This window comes from Argentina anserina, chromosome 6 (genome assembly GCF_933775445.1).
Source record: "Argentina anserina chromosome 6, drPotAnse1.1, whole genome shotgun sequence".
In the NCBI taxonomy this organism is placed as follows: domain Eukaryota; kingdom Viridiplantae; phylum Streptophyta; class Magnoliopsida; order Rosales; family Rosaceae; genus Argentina; species Argentina anserina.
The window spans coordinates 27,402,266-27,422,901 of record NC_065877.1 but is presented as its reverse complement, the minus strand read 5'-3'; the positions used below and the strand labels follow the sequence as shown (position 1 = coordinate 27,422,901).

Below are 20,636 nucleotides of genomic sequence, written 5' to 3'. Positions count from 1 at the left end.
AATCCACACATGATATATATGCACACCACAACAACACGTATAATATATATTAATCCACGCATAATATATATGCACTCCACAGACAACACGTAAAATATGTATCAATCCACGCATGATATATATTACACACTACAATGACATGTACAATATATATCAATCCACGTAAGATAAATATTGCACCTCAACTAATTCTCTGTCACCACAGTGACTGTCCGAAGCCAAAATGTTTTAACATCACTTCAAAGTTATAAAAACATATGTACAATATATCAATCCACACATAATATATGCACAACACTCCACCAACTCACAACAACAACTCACACGGCACCACCACCACAACACACAACTCAACAACTCACTCACATAAGAACGAAATGTAAGAAAACAAATAGTGAATCATGCATGAAAACGTAGTTCAGGAATTCACGTCACAAGAAATGAGATAAGAAAAATGTAATCCATGCATAATAACTTAGTTCATGAGATTACACTGCACACAAGAACAATTAGTGATTCCTGCAGAATAGCGTAGTTTAGGAAATCACTTATCAAACAGATAAATCTAATAAATAAGAATCTTACACCACAATAATTTAAGATAGTCCCTAAGCATTAACCATTTTAAAAACCATAACAATAAAATCATGTTTTTACTTACTCATGGACCGTAGTCGATCAAGTCCATATATTTTAAAAAAAAAAATATTATCAAGATTTAATAGGTTAATGGCCCTAACACTATGTCAAAACCCTCACTACCACAATATAACAAATAATATAAAAAAAATCACATTTAACATGACCCTCCTATCCACCAACATTTCAAACCACTGTACTAAAATTCCATTTTTACTTACCCATGAACCGTTGACGATTAAGTCCATACATTTTTAATGCAAATATATTTTTAGACTGATTTTAAGGTTGATGGATCAAAGACCAAGCTAATAGGCTCAACATTAAAATCAAACACACATACTTGAGGTTTACTCACCTTTCCGCTTCCGCTAGCAACTTGCAACCTCAAGTAACGAAGTCCAAGTACCTAAGTGACAGAAGTCTCACTTAGTAAATAACCAAACCGACAATAATCTAACTTCCGAAAACAACCAACAACAAATTTAACTTAAAATCACCAAACCTTTAACAACAACTAATTTACTCAAGAATTAACCTAACACATGCAAATAACCTATGTAAATGCTCGTATTGATGAGCACATCACAATGGAGTAAACAATTTATCCGAAACATAACCCAATACACTGCCACGCGCCGCCAACAGTGGCGGTACTACCACTGTTCCAGTGACTACCAATGATCACCAAATTTACTACCACAATCTAAACAATATTTCCAACAACTTTCTAGTTGACAATAAAGTCTAAATCCAAGTCTAAACAGTCCAATCGACGAAGAACATAAAATCGACACTATTCACATACCCTATAAAAAGAAATTGTCGATTCTCCTTGTGTGTTTCGAAATAGATAAAACTGTTTTAGAGGGTTGATATACATCCTACAAGATTCAAAACACAAGAAGAATCAACTTGATTGGATGCCGAAGGAGGGAGCTCTCCTCACTTCTTCAAACGGAACAGCCGCATTGTTTCTTCATTTCTGGGCTCCAAACAGCTCGAATCTTTCCCAAACACTAACCCAGATCGGTAGGGGATGAAGAGACGGTTCTAATGCCACTAGTCTCACTCAATTCTATCACCAGACGACGGAGATATGGCCGGAGAAAGATCCGGCAACAAAGAGGGAAAAATCGCATGAACAATAATCGAGCTCGAGTGAACAATAACCGAGTTGATTTTAGAAAAAAAAAAACTGATTTTCTGATTTTTAATCTCCTCTCTTTCCTTTTATACTATTTCCAAATTCGGGAACTAAATTTCTGTTGCTAACAACGTTTACATACGACATCCAATTAAAGCGTGTTGCACGTCTACAAATTCGTATTTACGAACTCTACGACTTTCCTGAAGGAAGTTTTATGAAAAGAGTGACGGATTAAAAGTCAACTCTTGGTTCAAATGAATTCAATTGAATAACGACTTATTGGTTCACGAAACCAATTCTTACTTCGAATGAAGGCTATTTTAAAGACGTAGAATAAGAGTATAATCACTTTATTTGTTCCATTAAACTCCGAAAATTACAATAAATGTAAACGAATATTCAGGTTATTACAAATGCAGCCATTATTGTCTTCGGATTGATTTTATAAATCTAAACAGTGAGGGGTATATGGTTAAAAAACTAATACAACATTATACTAGTCTACTCTAGAAACGAACAAGTGTGACATTTAAGTATATACTCTGAACTATTGTTCAACCATATATTGATACGACCCGAATCTTTTACAATTCGTCGCGATATAGTTTTATCTTTTTCTCGAAACGAGCGTCGTACTAAGTGTAACAATTCTAAAAGTTGACTTTTTGATGCGTAAGATTTTCGGAAAAACTTTCTTCATGAAAGTTGTAGGGCTCGTCGATACGAATTCGTGGACACACGGTACACTTAAATCGGAGTCCGTATGAAAAAAATTACAAATTAGGAAGTGTGTTGGGCATTTTTGGAAATTAGTATAAATAGGGGGTTAAATTGAAGAAAATGGGAAAATTTGAAATCGGGCGGGTACTGTTCATCCTGACCCCGTTTTCATCTCCGGCAGAGATCTCCGCCGTCCGGCCACCAATCGACGCGCCACCGCTCCTATTCGAACCGTTTTGACGTTTCCAACCGACCCATACCGGTCTCACACCACGCCGACCGCCGTACACGGTGCAGTCACCGCCGTAAGGTTGCAGCCGATAGTCAACACCGCCCCCAGCGTTTCCAGCCACTCCGGAGCTTGGGTTTGATGCTAATCGACGTGATCCTTCATTCTGGGCAGGATTCAATTGGAGTTAGGCGACGAATCGAGCTAGATCGCGATCTTACAATCGGTGAACTGTTCTAATTTCATCTGCGTTTTCTGGCCACTTCCTGGCCGATTTGGACTTCGACGCCGTCGTGAAAAATGTTTGTTTTCTGGTGATCTATAACTTTCATGTTGGGGCCGAGTTTCTTTTGGAGAGGTCGGAGAGGGGTGGCGCATGGGGCCTACGCGCAACCACTGTGGCAGCACGTGCGGCAGCGCGTGTTGCCGCGCGTGTTGTCATTTTTGGAGCAGTGAGTCACTCTATCATGTAGTATACGTCAATATGAGTTTATTGATGTCTTAATTGTTGAATTTGGTTATCGTATGAGGTCGTTAATCTAGATTATCGTTGGTATTAACGTAAGCTTTGTGTTCATTTGATGTTACGACTATGTGATTGTGTTGATTGATAATGATTATGGTGTTGTGTGTTTGATGGATGATAGTTGTGATGATGGTTATGTACGTCGGATGTGATGATGTGTGTGATATACGAATATGAATGGTTATGAGGTTGCGTGTTGTGGTGAACTAAACTACGAATGACTTGATCCCTGATGTAGGGTACGTACGTAGCCCAACCGAGGTTTGGGTGCAGCCACAAATATTCTAGGATAGATTCTCGTTGCTAGATGATTGTATGACGTTAATTACGCCTATCAGAATTAGGGTTATGCCCGTGGGATGTCTGTCAGGTAAAGGTATGCGGTTAAACGCCGAGTGTGGGGTATTCGTTCGAGATATGGTTTCAGTTATCTTTGTTAGTCGGATTGATTAGCTTTGGCATTTACGAATGTGACTCGGGAGTACCAGAAGATAAGGGATGAACTTGAGGTACCGAAAGAGAGGGGATGAACTGGGGGAAACCGGAAGAGATGGGATGAATCGGGGAAACCGGAAGAGGGTGGATGAACCGGGGGTATCAGAAGAGAGGGGATGAACCGTCATAACTTGAAGAGAAGGGATGAACCATAAGTGATATTAATATTACCGACTCGCTAGAAGAGAGGGGATGTACTAGTAGAGTTCTGATAGAGATTAGAAAGGAGAGGACTAGGGACTCGCCAAATGTTGTATGATTATTGTGACCCCGTCGTCTTAGTGGGTTGGGCAGTTGCGGTATAAGACGAGTTACGAGCTCTTGGGGTCCAACAAGATTAGATAACGAACGTAGCATTTCTGTCATACTTTTTGAATTATATTTTTGAATTGTGTTTGTGGAGTTGAAAGTGTGGGGAGCATGGTGGCTCCAGGTGTTGAGGTTTGATTTGAGTTAGTGGGAATGTTTTTTTTTCTGCAGATTGGGTTGACTACTTTCAAGGGAGATTATGCCGAAATTTTCGGTATATCTCACTTGATTGTGGTTCCCGCACGATCTACCTCGATATTAGGGTATATTTTAGGGCGGGTCGTATCATATATATTATCAATATATTAGAGATAATACCTAATGTCAGCATCACCAACTATACCAGCCATTCCGGAGGAGAGCCCGGCAAGACCACAAGCAAGATGTACATAGCCGCCAAAGACGTAATACGACTTTGCCATAACAACAGGAACAATGGACTTCTCTGATGATATTCCAAACATATAATTAATAGCAGTCAAGTATAATTCATAAGAATAAAAGACAAAATTACTGTATGTTAGTAAAATGAACATTCTTGATATAATCATGAAGAGAGCAAACCGTTGTAAATTAGAGAATAAACTCAATAAAGCTACACGTACCACCACCGTTCCAAAAAGATATTGACAAAGCCTCCCATTAAAGGTTCAAATTCAAATGTGAGATAAACATTTTAAATGAGAAATCACAGCTTTAACATGTAATAATAATCAAACAAAGATAGCAGCAAATTGAACGATTCTGGCATTCACGATGCAAATTCCAAACATGGGATAGCCAAAAGAATTTAGATACCAAACCTAGTTGATAATTCGATGATCTAATCCTTAAGCTTCACTATCATATGTTATCATATCAATCCTTATTCATGATATCCCCAGTTTTGTTGATTTAGGAGTTTAATATATGCTATGATTTATCAGTTATTACAAAGAGTTATTATAGAGAGAGATCGATGGGTACCTCTGAATTGAATCTAGAAGACGAAGAGAAGAACTGAAGCATCGATCTACGTGTGAAGACTAAAAAGAGCGGTTTTTCTTCTTCAATAGCTTGCGTGGATGTAGTGGGTAAATTGTTGAAGGAAAGGAGGGCAACCGCTGGTGTTTTTAAAAGTTTCATTAATCTACAGTAGACACCGCTACAGTTGAGAAGCGGCTTCTGGCTTCTAAAAGAAGGTACCTCCCTCCTTCTACTTATCAGCCAAAAAAGCTGGTGCTTCTTAAATAAGTGGGTTGGCGTTGTGCTTAACAAACACTTCATGTCTCATTGCTTATAAGCAGAGGAATCAAAATTACTAATTTCAACCACACATTTTTGGCTTATTTCTACATATTAAAATTGATTTATGAAATTCAGATAATTGATATTGATCGACTTCCATAGATTTTTCAGTACTCATAAAACAATTGAAACTACTTTTTTTTGTTAGTTTAGAAAATAACGCATGGTAACTGAATAATGTGCATACTCTATCTTTCAACTACAAGTCCACGGTTCCGTGATAATTTGTTTCATCCCCGGGTGGCCGGGTGCGTCCTAAGTATTTAGGTTTGCCTTATGACTTCATTGACACCTCGTGGGTGCTATTGGACGGAAATTAATGAATCTTAATTTTTTTTTTATACTTAATAAATTTTTTTCTAAACAAATTTATTAGTGTGTATATTATAAAGAAATTAGAGAATCTCAATTATTTAAGAAAATTTACCCTTTTCAAATTTAATATATCGACAAATAAGTACCAAAGAAAATGGAAGTAAATAAATTGTTCAGCAAGTTTCAAGTTAAAGATCGAAGTCGGTGTTCATGAGACATTGATATGATTATTAATTTTTTTTCTTCTTACGTACTTCTTTCATCGTCATTATTTTTATTGTTATCATTGAACATGTGTTCACATATGAGAATGGAGTTTTAATAAGTATAAAGATACAAGGAAGAACATAACATAAAGAAGAAGAAAAATAATCATGAGATCATAGGAATAAATATGTTAGGTTGTAGGAAAAAGAATCGGTAAAGAATAGATAAAAAGAAATAATGAAAAATGGTGAAGAATGAACATCTTTAAATACAATAATAAAGTTCATGAAAATCTTTGGTCTAGAGGCTAGACAATTTTTAGATTGTGGTGTGTATAATTAACACTAGAAGTTCATGAGATTCCATGAGTTTATAATTCCACAAGTATGAATGATATGCAATAAAGAAAACTTATTACTAAAGAGTAACCAATTGGGTTTCTATATATTCTTCATTATAATCTCTCACTTACAAAACTTGAGAGACATTCAAAGATGCACTATAATTCATAACCCATTTGAAACAAAAACGGGACTAAGATAGTAATGTCGGACCAACTAAACTTTGAGTATCTCATTCTGAGAGTACTCTACAATTGAGCCGTCACTTTAGCGCCACAACGTAAAAGTTTTCATTGTACCATCAGTAAAAGCTCTTTGTCTTGATTGAACACTGTTTAATGTAGAATAGATAATAACTGATAAGATGAACCAATATTGAATAGCAAGAATAAAAAGAAGTCATGTCAGTAACAAAATTTGATCATGGCAAAGGCAAACATTCAAAATGGAACACAAAATATGAAAAGAAAAAAGTAAAAACAGATTGCTAAAATAGTTAATTTCCCACATTAGAGAATTGGAGAGAAGATAGAAAATGGCCAAGAGATAATTTATTTGAGAATATTCAATTCAAACAACCTGGACCACCACAGTTCATTTCCTGTTTACTTATAGAGAGGGAAAAATCTTGGTTGGATCATATATCCACACTATTGACCAAGTTTGATTATCCTACAACTAATTTACTTAAGTTCATGGAAATAGAAGAATTTGGTTGATAATTGAATCGCCACACAGTACATAGCTCCTACCATTAAAGAGCTCAGATCATATCAGCTAAAGAACAAAGAAGTAAACCTATGAAAGAGATCAGATTATATCTATGAAGAGCTCATCAAAAATTGTAAGAGACTACAAGGGCATTGCAAAGACACATACCAGTATTAACTTTTTTGCTCAAAGATTTGAATGTTTCATCATGTTCGATTACCCAAACAAAATAACGAAGATGCATCACAATTATAATAAGAATAAGATACAAAGAGCTCATATCAAGCTCACTTAAAGCCTAAACTCAATAACCCTATTGAATAAAATGTACAACTCTTAGTGAGAAAAAGCAATAGTGCTAAATTGAAACCAACATTAGAAGTCAAGTGTAAATTCCAAAATCCAAATTATAAAAATAAATGAGGATAATCAATGAATACTTACCAAGGTAGGGGATTAGGGGTTTCTTCCCAGTAGAAGAACTGAGAAAAACGATCACGCAGCTCTCAATATGGGTTCAATTGAAGCAAAAACAATCTCTTCAAAACCTAAGGAGATCTCCAACAACCTAGCCATTTTGAAAAAAAAAATGAAATTTAACAATTTTTAAGATAATTTAGATCTCTAACAGAATAGCTATTTAAAAGTTAAATATAATTTTAACTAAATAATCTAGCTAGAGGAAGAAAAAATATTTAAAAACTAAATATAATTTTTGCTGGAATACACCTCTCAAAAATAATATTTAGCCATTTTTAACTATGTAAAATAGTTTTATTGTTGGAGATCCGAACAGAAAACAAAACAAACGAAATCTTTTTTGGCTCTCGGTTTTCTAATCTCTCCACCCATCACCAACGCAACCGAAAGCCCACCCGACTCAGTGGTAGTTTTGTAAATAAACTGATTTTCGCCAAGACCTGAACGCAAATGTTATTTAGGAAATTGCAGTTGTAAACTCGGAAGCGGTGAGAGAGTGAAGAGTGAAGAGTGAAGAGTTTTGGGGATTCAACTCCTTGGTAAGCCAATCTCTATCCTCAATCTGTTTGAACTCCACCTTTGATTAAGCCTCTTGTGATTATCATCTTGTACTTCTCTTTCTTGATTCTGGTCTGGGGCAGATGGGTCTTGCTCTGCTGGGTTTCGAGATTTAGTGTTCATGGGTTTCTGGTTTTTTACATGTGCGACATTTTTTTTGTTTTTGTTTAAGTGAAGAGAAATGTCCAGGTTTCGATCACTGTTGCACGCAACCAAGAAAGGTATTCTACTCCTCTTTGTGTAACTCAGACATTTTACGAGCTTTGATCCTGTCTATTCTATATTTCTATTTCAGCAAAATATTTGTATCTTCAGTGTTTTGTTTCTTATGCCTGGAATGCCAATTTCAGCTCTCACATGGAATGTTGAAGACCTGGTGCCTCCCACTGAGAGATATATTTTCAATTTCAATTCCAAGGATGAGCTCAAGAAGTGGCATTTGTATTCGGATTCGGAATATGGAGGTACATGTTTTGATCTCTCCTTTGTAGGTGTGTAAATGAATCAGCTGATAGGATTTAAAAATTAATGTGCAGTTTAGAAATTAGAACTGATTCACAGTCGAGATTGATAGACCTGCAGTGTTTTCTTTTTGGATAGATTAATTGATTTCTATGATAGTTTTCACTTTGTGTTTGTAGTCAATTTAGCTGATAATGATATGCAATGTTTTACAAAAAGGAAGAATTAGTGGAGGGTTTTAATATATATCAATGATATTAGCAGTTTGATATATATCACACTTCTTGAGCAGTACTGTGGTTGAAGTAGTAATGAATCACTGCTTGTGTATTCAAGATAGCCAATTCATTTTGACCCAGCTGATCTATCCCGGTCTGATCCTAGTCCAGTATTTCAGCTACTAAAATTTATTGCATAGATTTCTCTCTGTATTTTAGTAGAGGGAGGCAAGTCAACTGGTGAAGGACATAGAGTTTATCTAAAACTGTTTTAACTTTCTAGTCACTATATATTGGCTGTATGTAACAGTGTATAACACAAACTGCTAATAAGATACTTTACTACTTGGAGTCAGTTTTTCCTTTCTGTTGAAATAATGTTTTTCTCTAACCTAGGATATAACTATATCTGTCAGAACTACACTTCGTTCCACTTCATGTGACAAGTTATGTCAATGTAATTTATTGAGATTTACTTGTGTGAAGACTAAACATGGCTCCTAAACCTTTACCCCTTTTGAGCAATAAAAATCTGTATATGAAGTGTTATCTTGCTCCAAGTTCTAAGACCCTTGCGTCCCAAAACTTGTATAAAACTTATATACACTCGTAAACTGCAAACAGTTAACTTGCTGAAATCTAATTATATACAAAAGCTGCAAACAATTATGTTACAGAAATGAAAATCAACTTCTGATTAACAAGATAAAGAAAAGGTAACAGTTCATTGTTTAAATCCAGAACAAGCAGTTGTAACAGTTCATTGGCCATTTTCTTTAATTTATGTATGATATTGCCATAGATAAGTTGGCATGTATATTGCTCTTTAAGTTAATTTTGATGAGGATTTATTAGTAATGTGTTGGACTTGAGCAATCAAACTCCAAGGGATGATAGTGATCAACACCTATCTTAAAGTATGCTATTGCAATTGTCTATTGATTTTGCAGGGTTGTCCTCAGCATCTTTAGAAATCACAGATACTGGAAATGGACCCAGTGGTAAGTATTCTATGCTTATGGAAGCCTATCACAGTTTCTGGAAGTCTGATTCATGCATAAAAATCGATGACTTTTACAAGTTGCTAGACATTGTCATGACCGTGCTGGCAAAATTAAGATACCAATATAACTTCTGAAATTTTCAAAGTTTGTGAAACCTCAATAAACTAGTTGATTGTTATGGACTTAGATAATAATCTATTCTCACTTTTACCTTCTGCATCAGGTATTTTCTCAGGTAACCTTTCTTCGGATTTTGCTGAGGGTTCAAAATGGAAGATGAACAGGAGTGGCTTTTGTGGAATGCGGTCGAAAAAGGTTGAACGGTATTTACAACATTTTAGGGCTTTAAGCTATCATGTAGCACTTTGTTATTAAATGATTATTCCTAATTGGCTTAAAGTATAACAGTATGTGATTGTTCCTATTTGGTTTTAGGGCCATGCACCATTTTCTTATTCTTGATGTGAATTTCATGTATGACAGTCTCTTACTTTTCTTGGAACTGTTGATTCGTAAAGATGCAGATCTTATATTGTTTTTCAAATTCAGACTTGAGTTGGACCTGAATATTGTTGCTTGTATCTGTGACAACCACAATGCAAATTGTTTATAATTTTTTAGGATGTATTTCCGCTTTAAACAGCACAAAATTATGGAGTGAAATAATTGCAGCATACTGGTATTCACATAAAACATGTTTGCAACTTTGCATTAGTTTGAAATGCATTGTTCTTCTGCAGTTTAATGGCTTCATTGATCTGGATGCATATGATACCATATCACTAAAAGTTAAAGGTGATGGAAGATCCTACATATCTACGGTAATTATTCGTATCTTAAAAGTACTGAGAGAGCTGAATGGTTTTGTACTTTCCATATTACTTCCGTCTTTTTTTTTTCCTTTTCTTTTCACTATTCCAAATTTACGGTTAGACTTGCATTTGCAGATCTACACTGAGAACTGGGTAAATTCCCCTGGACAAGATGAAGATAATATATGGCAGGCTTTTGTTTTTGTCCCCAAAGACAACTGGTACATTGCAAAGGCAAGTTTTACTTATCTCAATGTGTTTTGCTCGGGCCTTTTCTAGTTTGTTTTCTCATAATTTGCTGCCTCTGTACCAAAAAACTAGGGTAAATGTTATTCTCCCTAGCATATAATACTGTTTGTCATCTGATGTGGAGTGAACAAAAACTAAAACTAAATAGCACATAAATAAATTAGCACCACACCAGGCCAATGTGACAGCTTACGCATTTGTTGGAGCAATAACTACCTTGTTCAGATCTAATTCTGCCCATTTTTGCATCATCTTCCAGATCCCTCTTTCTCGTTATCTACCAACATGGAAAGGGAATGTTATAGACGCTGAGATGGAAATGAATCCTGCCCGCGTTCTTGGCATGTCTCTCTCGGTGAATGCAGAAGGAGGTGTGCCAGGTGCTAGATCTGGTCCAGGTGATTTCAAACTCGAAATTGATTGGATAAAAGCTTTAAGAACAGAGTGATTTTGTAAGATACATGGAGAATGAAACCGGGTACATGGAGAATGAAACCCGGTTGTATCAAGTTTAGTTTTGCAGTAACAATTTTTACACAAGATATGAATGCTACTGTGGTTAGTTCTGTCAAAAAATTTGATTGTACCTAACACCACCTATTCTCTTGAGATTACAAACTCAATTTCCCAACCTTAAGAGGTTAATTGTTTTGATTAAGTGACAAGTTCTCAAAACATCTACTGTCATCCTGTTTATTGACAATTGTGTATAAATAATATGATCAGACGTATTTGCGCTTCATACTTGACTAATGTACAAGACTTTGGGTAAACATAAGGGCATGACCGCATGAATAAGATCAATATACAAAACTGGAAAAAGTATAATTCTCAAAAGTATCTCAATCAGATTAAGAAACTATAGTACAATTGATTTGTATGTGGTTGCCTGGTTGGTTCCTTGCAACAATTGAAAGAATTTACAGCAGTTTTTACAAAAAAAAACTGGAATTAAAATACAACAGCGTGGGTGCTCATCAGTCATCACCCTTCTCAAACCTAATATCGTCCACTCTATCGTTCAATTCTTATCAACTTATTATACAAAATAAGTACAATTGAGATCTTAATTAGTAGTATAGTACTAGGTCTAATCTGTACTAAATTTATACCATAACAAAAAAAAAGATAATATGACTATTACATGTGGTATGGGAGTCACGTTATAGGAGAAGACTAGACTAGACAAAAGACCCAATCTTAGTCAAGAAAGTCTGCAGGCTTCAGTTTTTTATTGCCTCTCTCTGTGTCATCATCATCTTCTTCTTCCCAACCCCATCTCTCCCAGATCTGTTACACCAATGAAGAAATCAAGCTCGGCCACACCATCCAACCCTAAATGGGTCCTACCCTACCAGACCCAAAACCTCACTGATCTCTACACCCTGGGCAAGATCCTCGGCCAGGGTCAGTTTGGCACCACCTACCTCTGCACTGACAAGTCCACAGGCCTAGACTTCGCCTGCAAGTCCATCCCCAAGCGCAAGCTCCTCTGCAAAGAAGACTACGAAGATGTCTGGAGGGAGATTCAGATCATGCACCATTTGTCGGAACACCCACATGTTGTCAGAATCCGGGGAACCTATGAAGACCCCGGCTCTGTTCACCTGGTCATGGATCTCTGCAAAGGTGGAGAGCTCTTTGATCGGATAGTCAAGAAGGGCCAATACAGCGAGAGGGAGGCTGCAATGCTGATCAAGACTATTGTGGGAGTTGTGGAAGCTTGTCATTCTTTAGGTGTCATGCACCGTGATCTGAAGCCTGAGAATTTCTTGTTCGATAATGAGGAGGAAGACTCTGCTCTCAAGGCTACGGATTTCGGGCTTTCCGTTTTTTACAAGCCAGGTGAAGTCTTCTCTGATGTTGTGGGAAGTCCTTATTATGTTGCCCCTGAAGTGCTGTGCAAGCACTACGGGCCTGAGTCGGATGTGTGGAGTGCAGGAGTGATCTTGTATATATTGCTTAGTGGGGTGCCACCATTTTGGGCTGAGACTGAGATTGGGATCTTCAGGCAGATTCTGCAGTCGAGGTTGGACTTTGAATCCGAGCCCTGGCCTGCGATTTCCAGCAGTGCTAAAGACTTGATCGCCAAGATGCTTGAGAGGAACCCGAGAAAGAGAATCACTGCTCATCAGGTGTTGTGTCACCCTTGGATCATAGACGACACCATTGCTCCCGATAAGCCTCTGGACTCGGCTGTGCTTTCGAGGTTGAAGCAGTTCTCTGCAATGAACAAGCTGAAGAAGATGGCGCTGAGGGTCATCGCGGAGAGACTATCCGAGGAGGAGATTGGCGGGCTGAGGGAGCTGTTCAAGATGATTGATGCAGATGACAGTGGGAGCATCACATTTGAGGAGCTGAAGGAGGGTCTGAGGAAAGTGGGGTCTGAGCTGATGGAGAGTGAGATCAAGGATCTAATGGACGCAGCTGACATTGACAACAATGGGACTATTGACTATGGGGAGTTTCTTGCAGCGACTGTGCACCTGAACAAGTTGGAGAGGGAGGAGAATTTGCTGTCAGCATTCTCATTTTTCGACAAAGATGGAAGCGGGTTCATAACCATCGATGAGCTCACACAAGCTTGTGTAGAGTTTGGATTGGGGGAGGTGCATCTGGAGGATATGATCAAGGAGATTGATCAGGACAATGATGGGCAGATAGATTATGGTGAGTTTGCTGCTATGATGAGGAAGGGGAATGGAGGCATTGGAAGGAGAACAATGACCAGGACTATAAACTTGGGGGATGCTTTTGGCCTAGGAGTGGATATCAATGGAGATCAACTAACTGAACAGGGTTCACTTTAGGAGTGGAGTTTTTGGGGATGTTACTTGGGCAACTGGAATATGAATGTCACAGGATGAGTGTGAATGGTTTTCAGGTTCAGATCATCTTGTAAGGAAAAACAAAAATGTGTTGGAAATTGGAATAACATTCTTTTGATTTATGTTCATAAAAGGTCTGAGCTTTTAAGAGAATGAGGCACAAGTGTTGAACATTCCATGTAATTGTGGGCAGTTACTAATTGTCTAATTGACTATACCACTAAATTCTTGTCATGTTTATCAACCACACATAAACTTGAAGGTCACATTTCTGCCAAGTTTCTCCATGGCAAAATTTCTGGGAAAGTATTATCCTAAAGCGGGGCTTATTTGAAAGATATGGGCTTCATAATTGCTGTTGCATGTTCTCCAATACATGTAGTACCGGGCACTTCGGCGTATGTGTTTCTGGCGCAGCGCCTTAGTAGTAAGGTCCAATGACCCACACTTGTGTTACTTGTGTAGACTGGTTTTGGGGGTTAAACTTATGAGATCGTTGTTATTAGCACAAGGAATCTTGTCGATCATCATACTTATTTTTGAGGAAGGATCTTGCTACGGCGAAACCGTTCAAGACATATTTGAATGAGGGGAGTCTGGAGAGATTTGCTTGAGGTGGATTAAAAATCCTCTTGAGATGGATTCGAATGAGGCGAAATCAGCCTACTCAGAGTTCGTAGTAGGCGTAAGCACATTTCCACGTTATGGAGGAATCTCACGCATAATTTGAGAACCAAGCGGATAATTACTAACACTAGTCAAAATATCCACTTTAACTTGCCTATAAATATTTGGAATCGTAAACTTTGGCGGTACACAATCTACAACTCGAGACCTCGAGTCATGAGTAATTACTAGCTTAGACATAGTAGGCAAGAAGAACAAGATTTTGGGAATTTCTAAATTGTATTACTTTGCTTTACGAATAGAGTTAATATATGTTGGATCATAATTCTCATATATCATAATGCCCTAAAACATAGAATTTACTTATTCTATGTGCTTAATTTAATTTAAACTAATACATTTCTATATTTTGTAGAATATCTTGATAATAAGAGAAAAATGTCAAATTCCGGTAATATTCCGAACACCACCACTTTTAGTGGCACTATTATGGCGGAGCACCACCATTTTTGGTAGTGCCATGCATTTTCCGGCTAATTTTATGGAGGAGCAACACATTGTTCTATCACAACTAGATCTCATCTTTTTAGTTGAGATTTAACTACACTACTTTTCTCTCTTTCTCATAAAATCATGGTTGACCATTGTCCAAAAATCCATACCTATATTATGCAAAAAACTGATTTGATTTTGTGTGTAATCATCACCTCTAGGTCCATCATTATCTAGTCATCCACTCACTTCCTCTTTTATCACTCACTTCTTCCATGATCATTCATTTCCTCCATGATCACCCACTTGTTCTATGATCATTCACTTTCTTCTTTATCACCCACTTCTTTCATGATCACCCACTTCTTTCATGATCACTCACTTCCCTCCTTTATCACACATCTTCTTCTATGATCACCCACTTCCTCCTTTATCACTCACTTCTTCCATGATCACCCACTTTCTTCTTTATCACTCACTTCTTTTATGATCACACACTTCCTCCTTTATCACTCACTTCTTCCATGATCACCCACTTCTTTCTTTATCACTCACTTCTTCCATAACCAACCACCCCACTCAATACACTATTATCTCTCATTTTTCTCTATTTTTTCTACCACCATTCTCTTATACAAAAACCTCCATCACCATCACCACCATCTCCATCACCACCAAGAGAAAGAGAGGAAGAAAACATTTCCATCTACCCATCTAATTCTAAAAATACCAAGTTTCATCACCTCATCATCCATTATTTTTCATACACCATCATCAAGCAAGGAGGAAAAAGAAGTGTCTAGCATCATTTGAGGATCTCCATCACTACCACCTTCATCACCACCATGTCAAGACCTCCATGAGTTCATCCACATCATCCCTAACTTGAGATTCACTAGTCACCTCTCTACTATCTCTTTACTTTGATGTTCATAAACATGTTGAACATTGTGTATTTGCTTATGAGTGAGTAGTTAGTTTGCTGGGGCTAGGGTGAAAGCCATAGCCAATCTTGTGTGACATTGATATAAATATTTTGTTTGATGCACTTTTCTTTAGCACTCTAATATGCTAGTTCAAAAGTTGAACATTCATGTTTAAACTTAATCAATTGGGTATGATTGTTTGCCATGACATGATGAATTATTAAAGCTTGATTAACCTTAGTTGTTTGAAGGATGATAGCATATCATATGTGCATGTTAGAGTTGTGAACTATAATCACTTAGAGATAAACATGCTTGGTTTGCTTGATTAACCTTAGTTGTTTGAATGATGATAGCATATCATATGTGCATGTTAGAGTTGTGAACTACAATCACTTAGAGATAAACATGGTTGGTTTGCATGATTTCTTCATCTCTAAACTTTATGCACTTAGGGTAATGCCTTTGATACTTAACCGGATTCATATGCATGACTTAAGTAGTTAAGTACTACACCTGAGAGGGGTTACTTGATACCAACAAAGGAGATTATCCCTTGTCATACCCAAGAGGGATACAAGGAGAGAAATTGGCTAGTTAGAGTGGCATCATTCAATTTAGTAGCATCATTGTTCACAAGCGAAGCTGGAGGTGGAAACCTTAAGTTCTAACTCTCATTCATTTCATCACATCTAGTTTAGCATAGCCTAGTTTACATTTTAAGTAGTCATTTAGTTTTTAGAAATAACTCCACATCCGAAACAAATTTAAATCACTACACCATCTTGCATATATCCACCATGAATTTAGGTTCACTTGTGAGCCTTGATTTGTGACTTTTACATTTGCATATTCTTCTAGCATTCCTTAGGTTCTCCTAGCTAGAGAGAGTTTTTACAATCCCTTGAGTACGACATCCCCTACTCACAATCCTACTACACTATAACTTGACCCTTATACTTGAGGGTGACTTTTGAGTCGACAATATACAAGATACAAAGAAACCTATTGGGAAACTAATTACAATACTCTTACCACAAATTACAATATTTACAATCATATTACCACACATAACTCACGCCAACACTCCCCCTCAAGTTGTTGCATACAAATTTGGAATGCCTAATTTGTCAAGTGAGTTATGAAAGGCTTTACTAGAAAGAACATTCGTAAGAATATCAGCCAAATGCTCCTCTGTAGGGACAAACAGAAAGAAGATAATCTGGCTATCCAAATTCTCCTTTATAAAATGTGACTCTACTTCCACATGTTTTGTTCGATCATGCTGAATATGATTATGGGCGATTTCAATTGTAGCCTTATTATCACAATAAAGTGTCATAGCTTTTCTCTACTTGAATCCCAAGTCTCTTAACAAGTTCCTCAACCACAACATCTCACAAAGGCCTCGTGTTCCTCTATACTCTGCTTCTACACTAGAACGAGCCACAACCTTCTACTTCTTACTCTTCCAAGTGACTAAGTTACCACTAAATAATGTAAAATAACCCAAAGTAAACCTACGGTGTGTAATATTACTTGCCCAGTCTACATCAGTGTAACCGAAAACATCTAAGTGATAGTTTTAAGAAAAAAATAATCCTTTTTCCAGGATCAGACTTCAAATATTTCAAGATACGAAATACATCATCCATATCAACCTCACTAGGATTATGCATATACTGGCTCACCACACTAGCTACATAGGCTAGATCAGGTCTAGTGTGAGACAAATAAATAACCGACCAACTAATATCTGATATCTTGCTTTATTCGTTGGTACCTGGTCCACATACTCTGTTAATCGATGATTTTGCTCAATAAGAGTATATGCAGCTTTACACTCAAGCATACATGTCTCCTCCAACAAGTCTAGTACATACTTCCTTTGACTCAACATAATACAGTCTTTCCCACAAGCAACTTCAATTCTCAAAAAATATTTCAAACTACCTAAATCTTTCATCTCAAATTTAGAAGATAACTGACCTTGCAAATTTTGTATCTCCTCAATGTTATCACATGTCACAACCGTATCATCAACATAAATAATCAAGGCAATAACTTTACCATAACGATGTTTTAAAAACAGAGTGTGATTTAAATTGCTTTGATGGTATCCGATTTTTTTCATGAACTTGGTGAACCGGCCAAACCAAGCTCTTAGAGACTGTTTCAAACCATAAAGAGACTTCTTCAATTTGCAAACCACTTGTTCTCCAGTGGAAGTTGCATATCCATGAAGCAAATCCATATAAGCCTCTTCATGCAGATCATTATATTATACAAGAATGCATTCTTAACATCAAACTATTGTAGTGGCCAATCAAGATTCATAGCTAATGAAAGAAGTACCCAAATTGTGTGATTTTTGCCACAGGTGCAAATGTCTCATCAATCCACTCCATATTTCTGAGTATAGACTTTAGCCACTAATCTTGCCTTGTACCTGTCTACTGAACCATTTGAATTATGCTTCATTGTATACACCCACCTACAACCAATGGTTTTCTTTCCGGTGTTAATGACACTAACTCCCACTTATTATTTTCAAGAGCATCCATCTCAACTAGAGGTGGCAAACGAGCCGGTCCAATATCATAAATATTAAGCCCAACCCGGCCCACTGCCCAATCTCATGTCGGGTCGGGATCAGGCCTGTGCAAGACCAAGAAGCGGGCTGGCTCGACCCATTAGGATTATAAGACACAATTAACATAAAAATATTATGTAATTAGAATTTTTTTATATAAATATTTATAATAGTTAGAACACATTTGATAATCTTATTTTTAAAACGTTACATATGTCAAAACTAGGATTTTTATCACTACTTTAATGATATTTGAGACATAATATAATTAAAATAATAAAATAATCAAGAGGTTTATATTTGAAAGATTTAATATTCAATTATCATTATTATAATTGTTTAAATATTTATATAAATAATATAAAATTATGTGTTTACGGGCCGACCCATGAACTTATTGTGACCGGGTTGTGCCGGGCCCAAAACGGGCTCAGGCTCATGGGCTAAAATTTCTCGGCCCATTACAATAATGGGCTCGGGACGGGCTGGGCCGCTAATGGGCTCAGGTCTATTTTTAACGGGCCGGGCATGTGCCGAGGTTGGGCTTTTCAGCCCACTTGCCACCTCTAATCTCAATCGTCATTGCTTCATCCACTCTTCATCCATCATGGCGTCTTGTACTTTACTAGGAAGAGACACAGTAGATAATTGATTTACAACGGCCACATACAGTTTAGACATTTTATGGGCTGGCACATAATTAGAAATAAGATATTTAACCTTAGCACTTAGAGTAGGTTCATATTGTTTTGGAGGTTGACCACGAGTTGAACAATTGGATAAGGTTTTGGTGGGAACATTACCAGCTGACATAGAAGGATTAACAAATGAGGAAGGAGTAGAACATGACTATGATGATATTTCAACCTGTGTAAGACCATTTAAAGAAGCGATACTATTAGGCAAAGAATAATTTTTGGTTAAAGAGTAATCATTACTTACCTCAAGCGAAGGATGGACATGAGAGACCACTGATGGAGAGAGAGAGATGGGAGTGGCAGAAGTAGCTTGTACATCTTTTGTTGGTGCACTATCGACGGGTTGATGCTCTCATTTCGACTGATCAAAGTCTTTATGTTCGGTCGAACAAACCCAGTCGATATGTCAAGAGTTTCCAAAACTGACTGTTGTGGTGGTTCAATAGAATGATCCTCAAATGGACGAACAATTTCAAAACTCCTTTCGGTCACTGCACTGTACTGATCTTCAAAGTAAACACTCTTCTCCCATTGACTAAGAGTCGCAGTAGATGAAAAATAACATGTATCCTCATTGAAAGTAACATCCATTGTGATATAAAACTGTTGGGAGGGAGGATGATAACACTTATAACCTTTATGAGTCCCGTATCCGACAAAGACATATTTAAGAGCTCTAGCATCTAATTTGGAATGTTGGTTCTTATACAGATGAGCATAGGCTACACAATGAAAGGCAGGGGCATAAACTGTATTGAGAGTTGAAATTGAGACATAACTAGATAACTCATTAAATGGAATACGACCCTTAAGAGAGGATTATGGGAGACAATTAATAAGCTGAGAGACACATAACACAGTTTCCCCCATAGATATCTGGGCATATTAACTCTAAGAAAGAGAGCACGACCCATGTCTAATAGATGAAAACCCCATTTTGTTCTGGTGTTTGTGGACAAGTGATTTGATGAATAATTCCATGGGATTGAAAATAATCATGAAACCAATGGTTAACAAATTTCCCTACATTATCAGACCGGAATGTCTTAACACAAGCATCATATTGGGTACGGATAAGACTATGGAAAGCTGTAAAGGCAGAAAAAACTGCATCTTTTGTTTTCAGCAAAACGACCTAAGTCACTGTTGGTGACGAAAAATTCCTAGTAGGCGTTTGTCTCATCAAATTTAGTACTCGTGGACAAGAACTGACGTGGATTGTCATTTTTCTTGCTCTTCGCTCGATTTGGACAATCGTCTTTTGGTAAGAGGGGGGAGGGGGGGGGAGTACCTGCAGAAAACCCTCAGATGCCAAAGTCAGTTTTTATCTTAGATGTTCTCAATTCAAGTAATCAGAATTAGTTGTCTTACCTCTTGTCTATCCCCTCCTTTATATAGTGGAGCTCTTCCTTTGTCACTAAATAGTTTTTATGATCACCATTAATTGAGACATTCATGTGCACTTATGTTTGTTTTCCATCAATGCTCATTCATTCTACCATTGGTTACAACATTTATGTCTCCTTAATGTGTCAGTTTCACACTGAGCATTTATTAGTAATTACAAATGACTGAATTATGATTGTCATTCAAGTCTCAATCAATTACCTCCTTCATCGTTACCTTCATTGTCGTAATCATTTCACCACAACAATTACTCACACTCTGTCTTTACTCGATGTATTTACTGCATTTTTATTGTTGGGTACTAATATTTTCTTGCTCCCAGAATGCCCCCAAATTTCTCTTTTGGACACTTG

General features: G+C 37.1%; 2 protein-coding genes across 3 annotated transcripts; both read left to right on the top strand.

The window, feature by feature from the left end:
• The first annotated feature begins 7,870 nt into the window (after window positions 1-7,870).
• Window positions 7,871-11,357, top strand: LOC126800545 (probable complex I intermediate-associated protein 30). Of its 2 annotated transcripts, none has more exons than XM_050527925.1 (8): window positions 7,871-7,948; window positions 8,140-8,188; window positions 8,318-8,431; window positions 9,598-9,648; window positions 9,875-9,966; window positions 10,392-10,472; window positions 10,599-10,697; window positions 10,972-11,357. In XM_050527925.1, the coding sequence occupies exons 2-8, from the start codon at window positions 8,149-8,151 to the stop codon at window positions 11,158-11,160; spliced, it is 666 nt and encodes a 221-aa protein (XP_050383882.1). In that variant the 5' UTR covers window positions 7,871-7,948; window positions 8,140-8,148; the 3' UTR covers window positions 11,161-11,357. The 2 variants fall into 2 exon arrangements, with proteins under 2 accessions (XP_050383882.1, XP_050383883.1); XM_050527926.1 differs by having other exon boundaries at window positions 7,874-7,948; window positions 8,145-8,188.
• Window positions 11,358-11,902: 545 nt separating this feature from the next.
• LOC126800521 (calcium-dependent protein kinase SK5-like) lies at window positions 11,903-13,713 on the top strand. The gene has a single exon (XM_050527893.1). It carries the CDS (start codon window positions 12,014-12,016, stop codon window positions 13,520-13,522), a length of 1,509 nt encoding a protein of 502 aa, XP_050383850.1. The 5' UTR covers window positions 11,903-12,013; the 3' UTR covers window positions 13,523-13,713.
• The last annotated feature ends 6,923 nt before the right edge of the window (window positions 13,714-20,636 follow it).

Bases quoted from the DNA above. Each gene is read 5' to 3' on its own strand.
- LOC126800545 (XM_050527925.1), top strand. From the start codon at position 8,149: ATGTCCAGGTTTCGATCACTGTTGCACGCAACCAAGAAAG. The intron at 8,189-8,317 runs GTATTCTACTCC...TGCCAATTTCAG, and splicing joins GTTGCACGCAACCAAGAAAG to CTCTCACATGGAATGTTGAA. The intron at 10,698-10,971 runs GCAAGTTTTACT...ATCATCTTCCAG, and splicing joins ACAACTGGTACATTGCAAAG to ATCCCTCTTTCTCGTTATCT.
- LOC126800521 (XM_050527893.1), top strand. From the start codon at position 12,014: ATGAAGAAATCAAGCTCGGCCACACCATCCAACCCTAAATGGGTCCTA.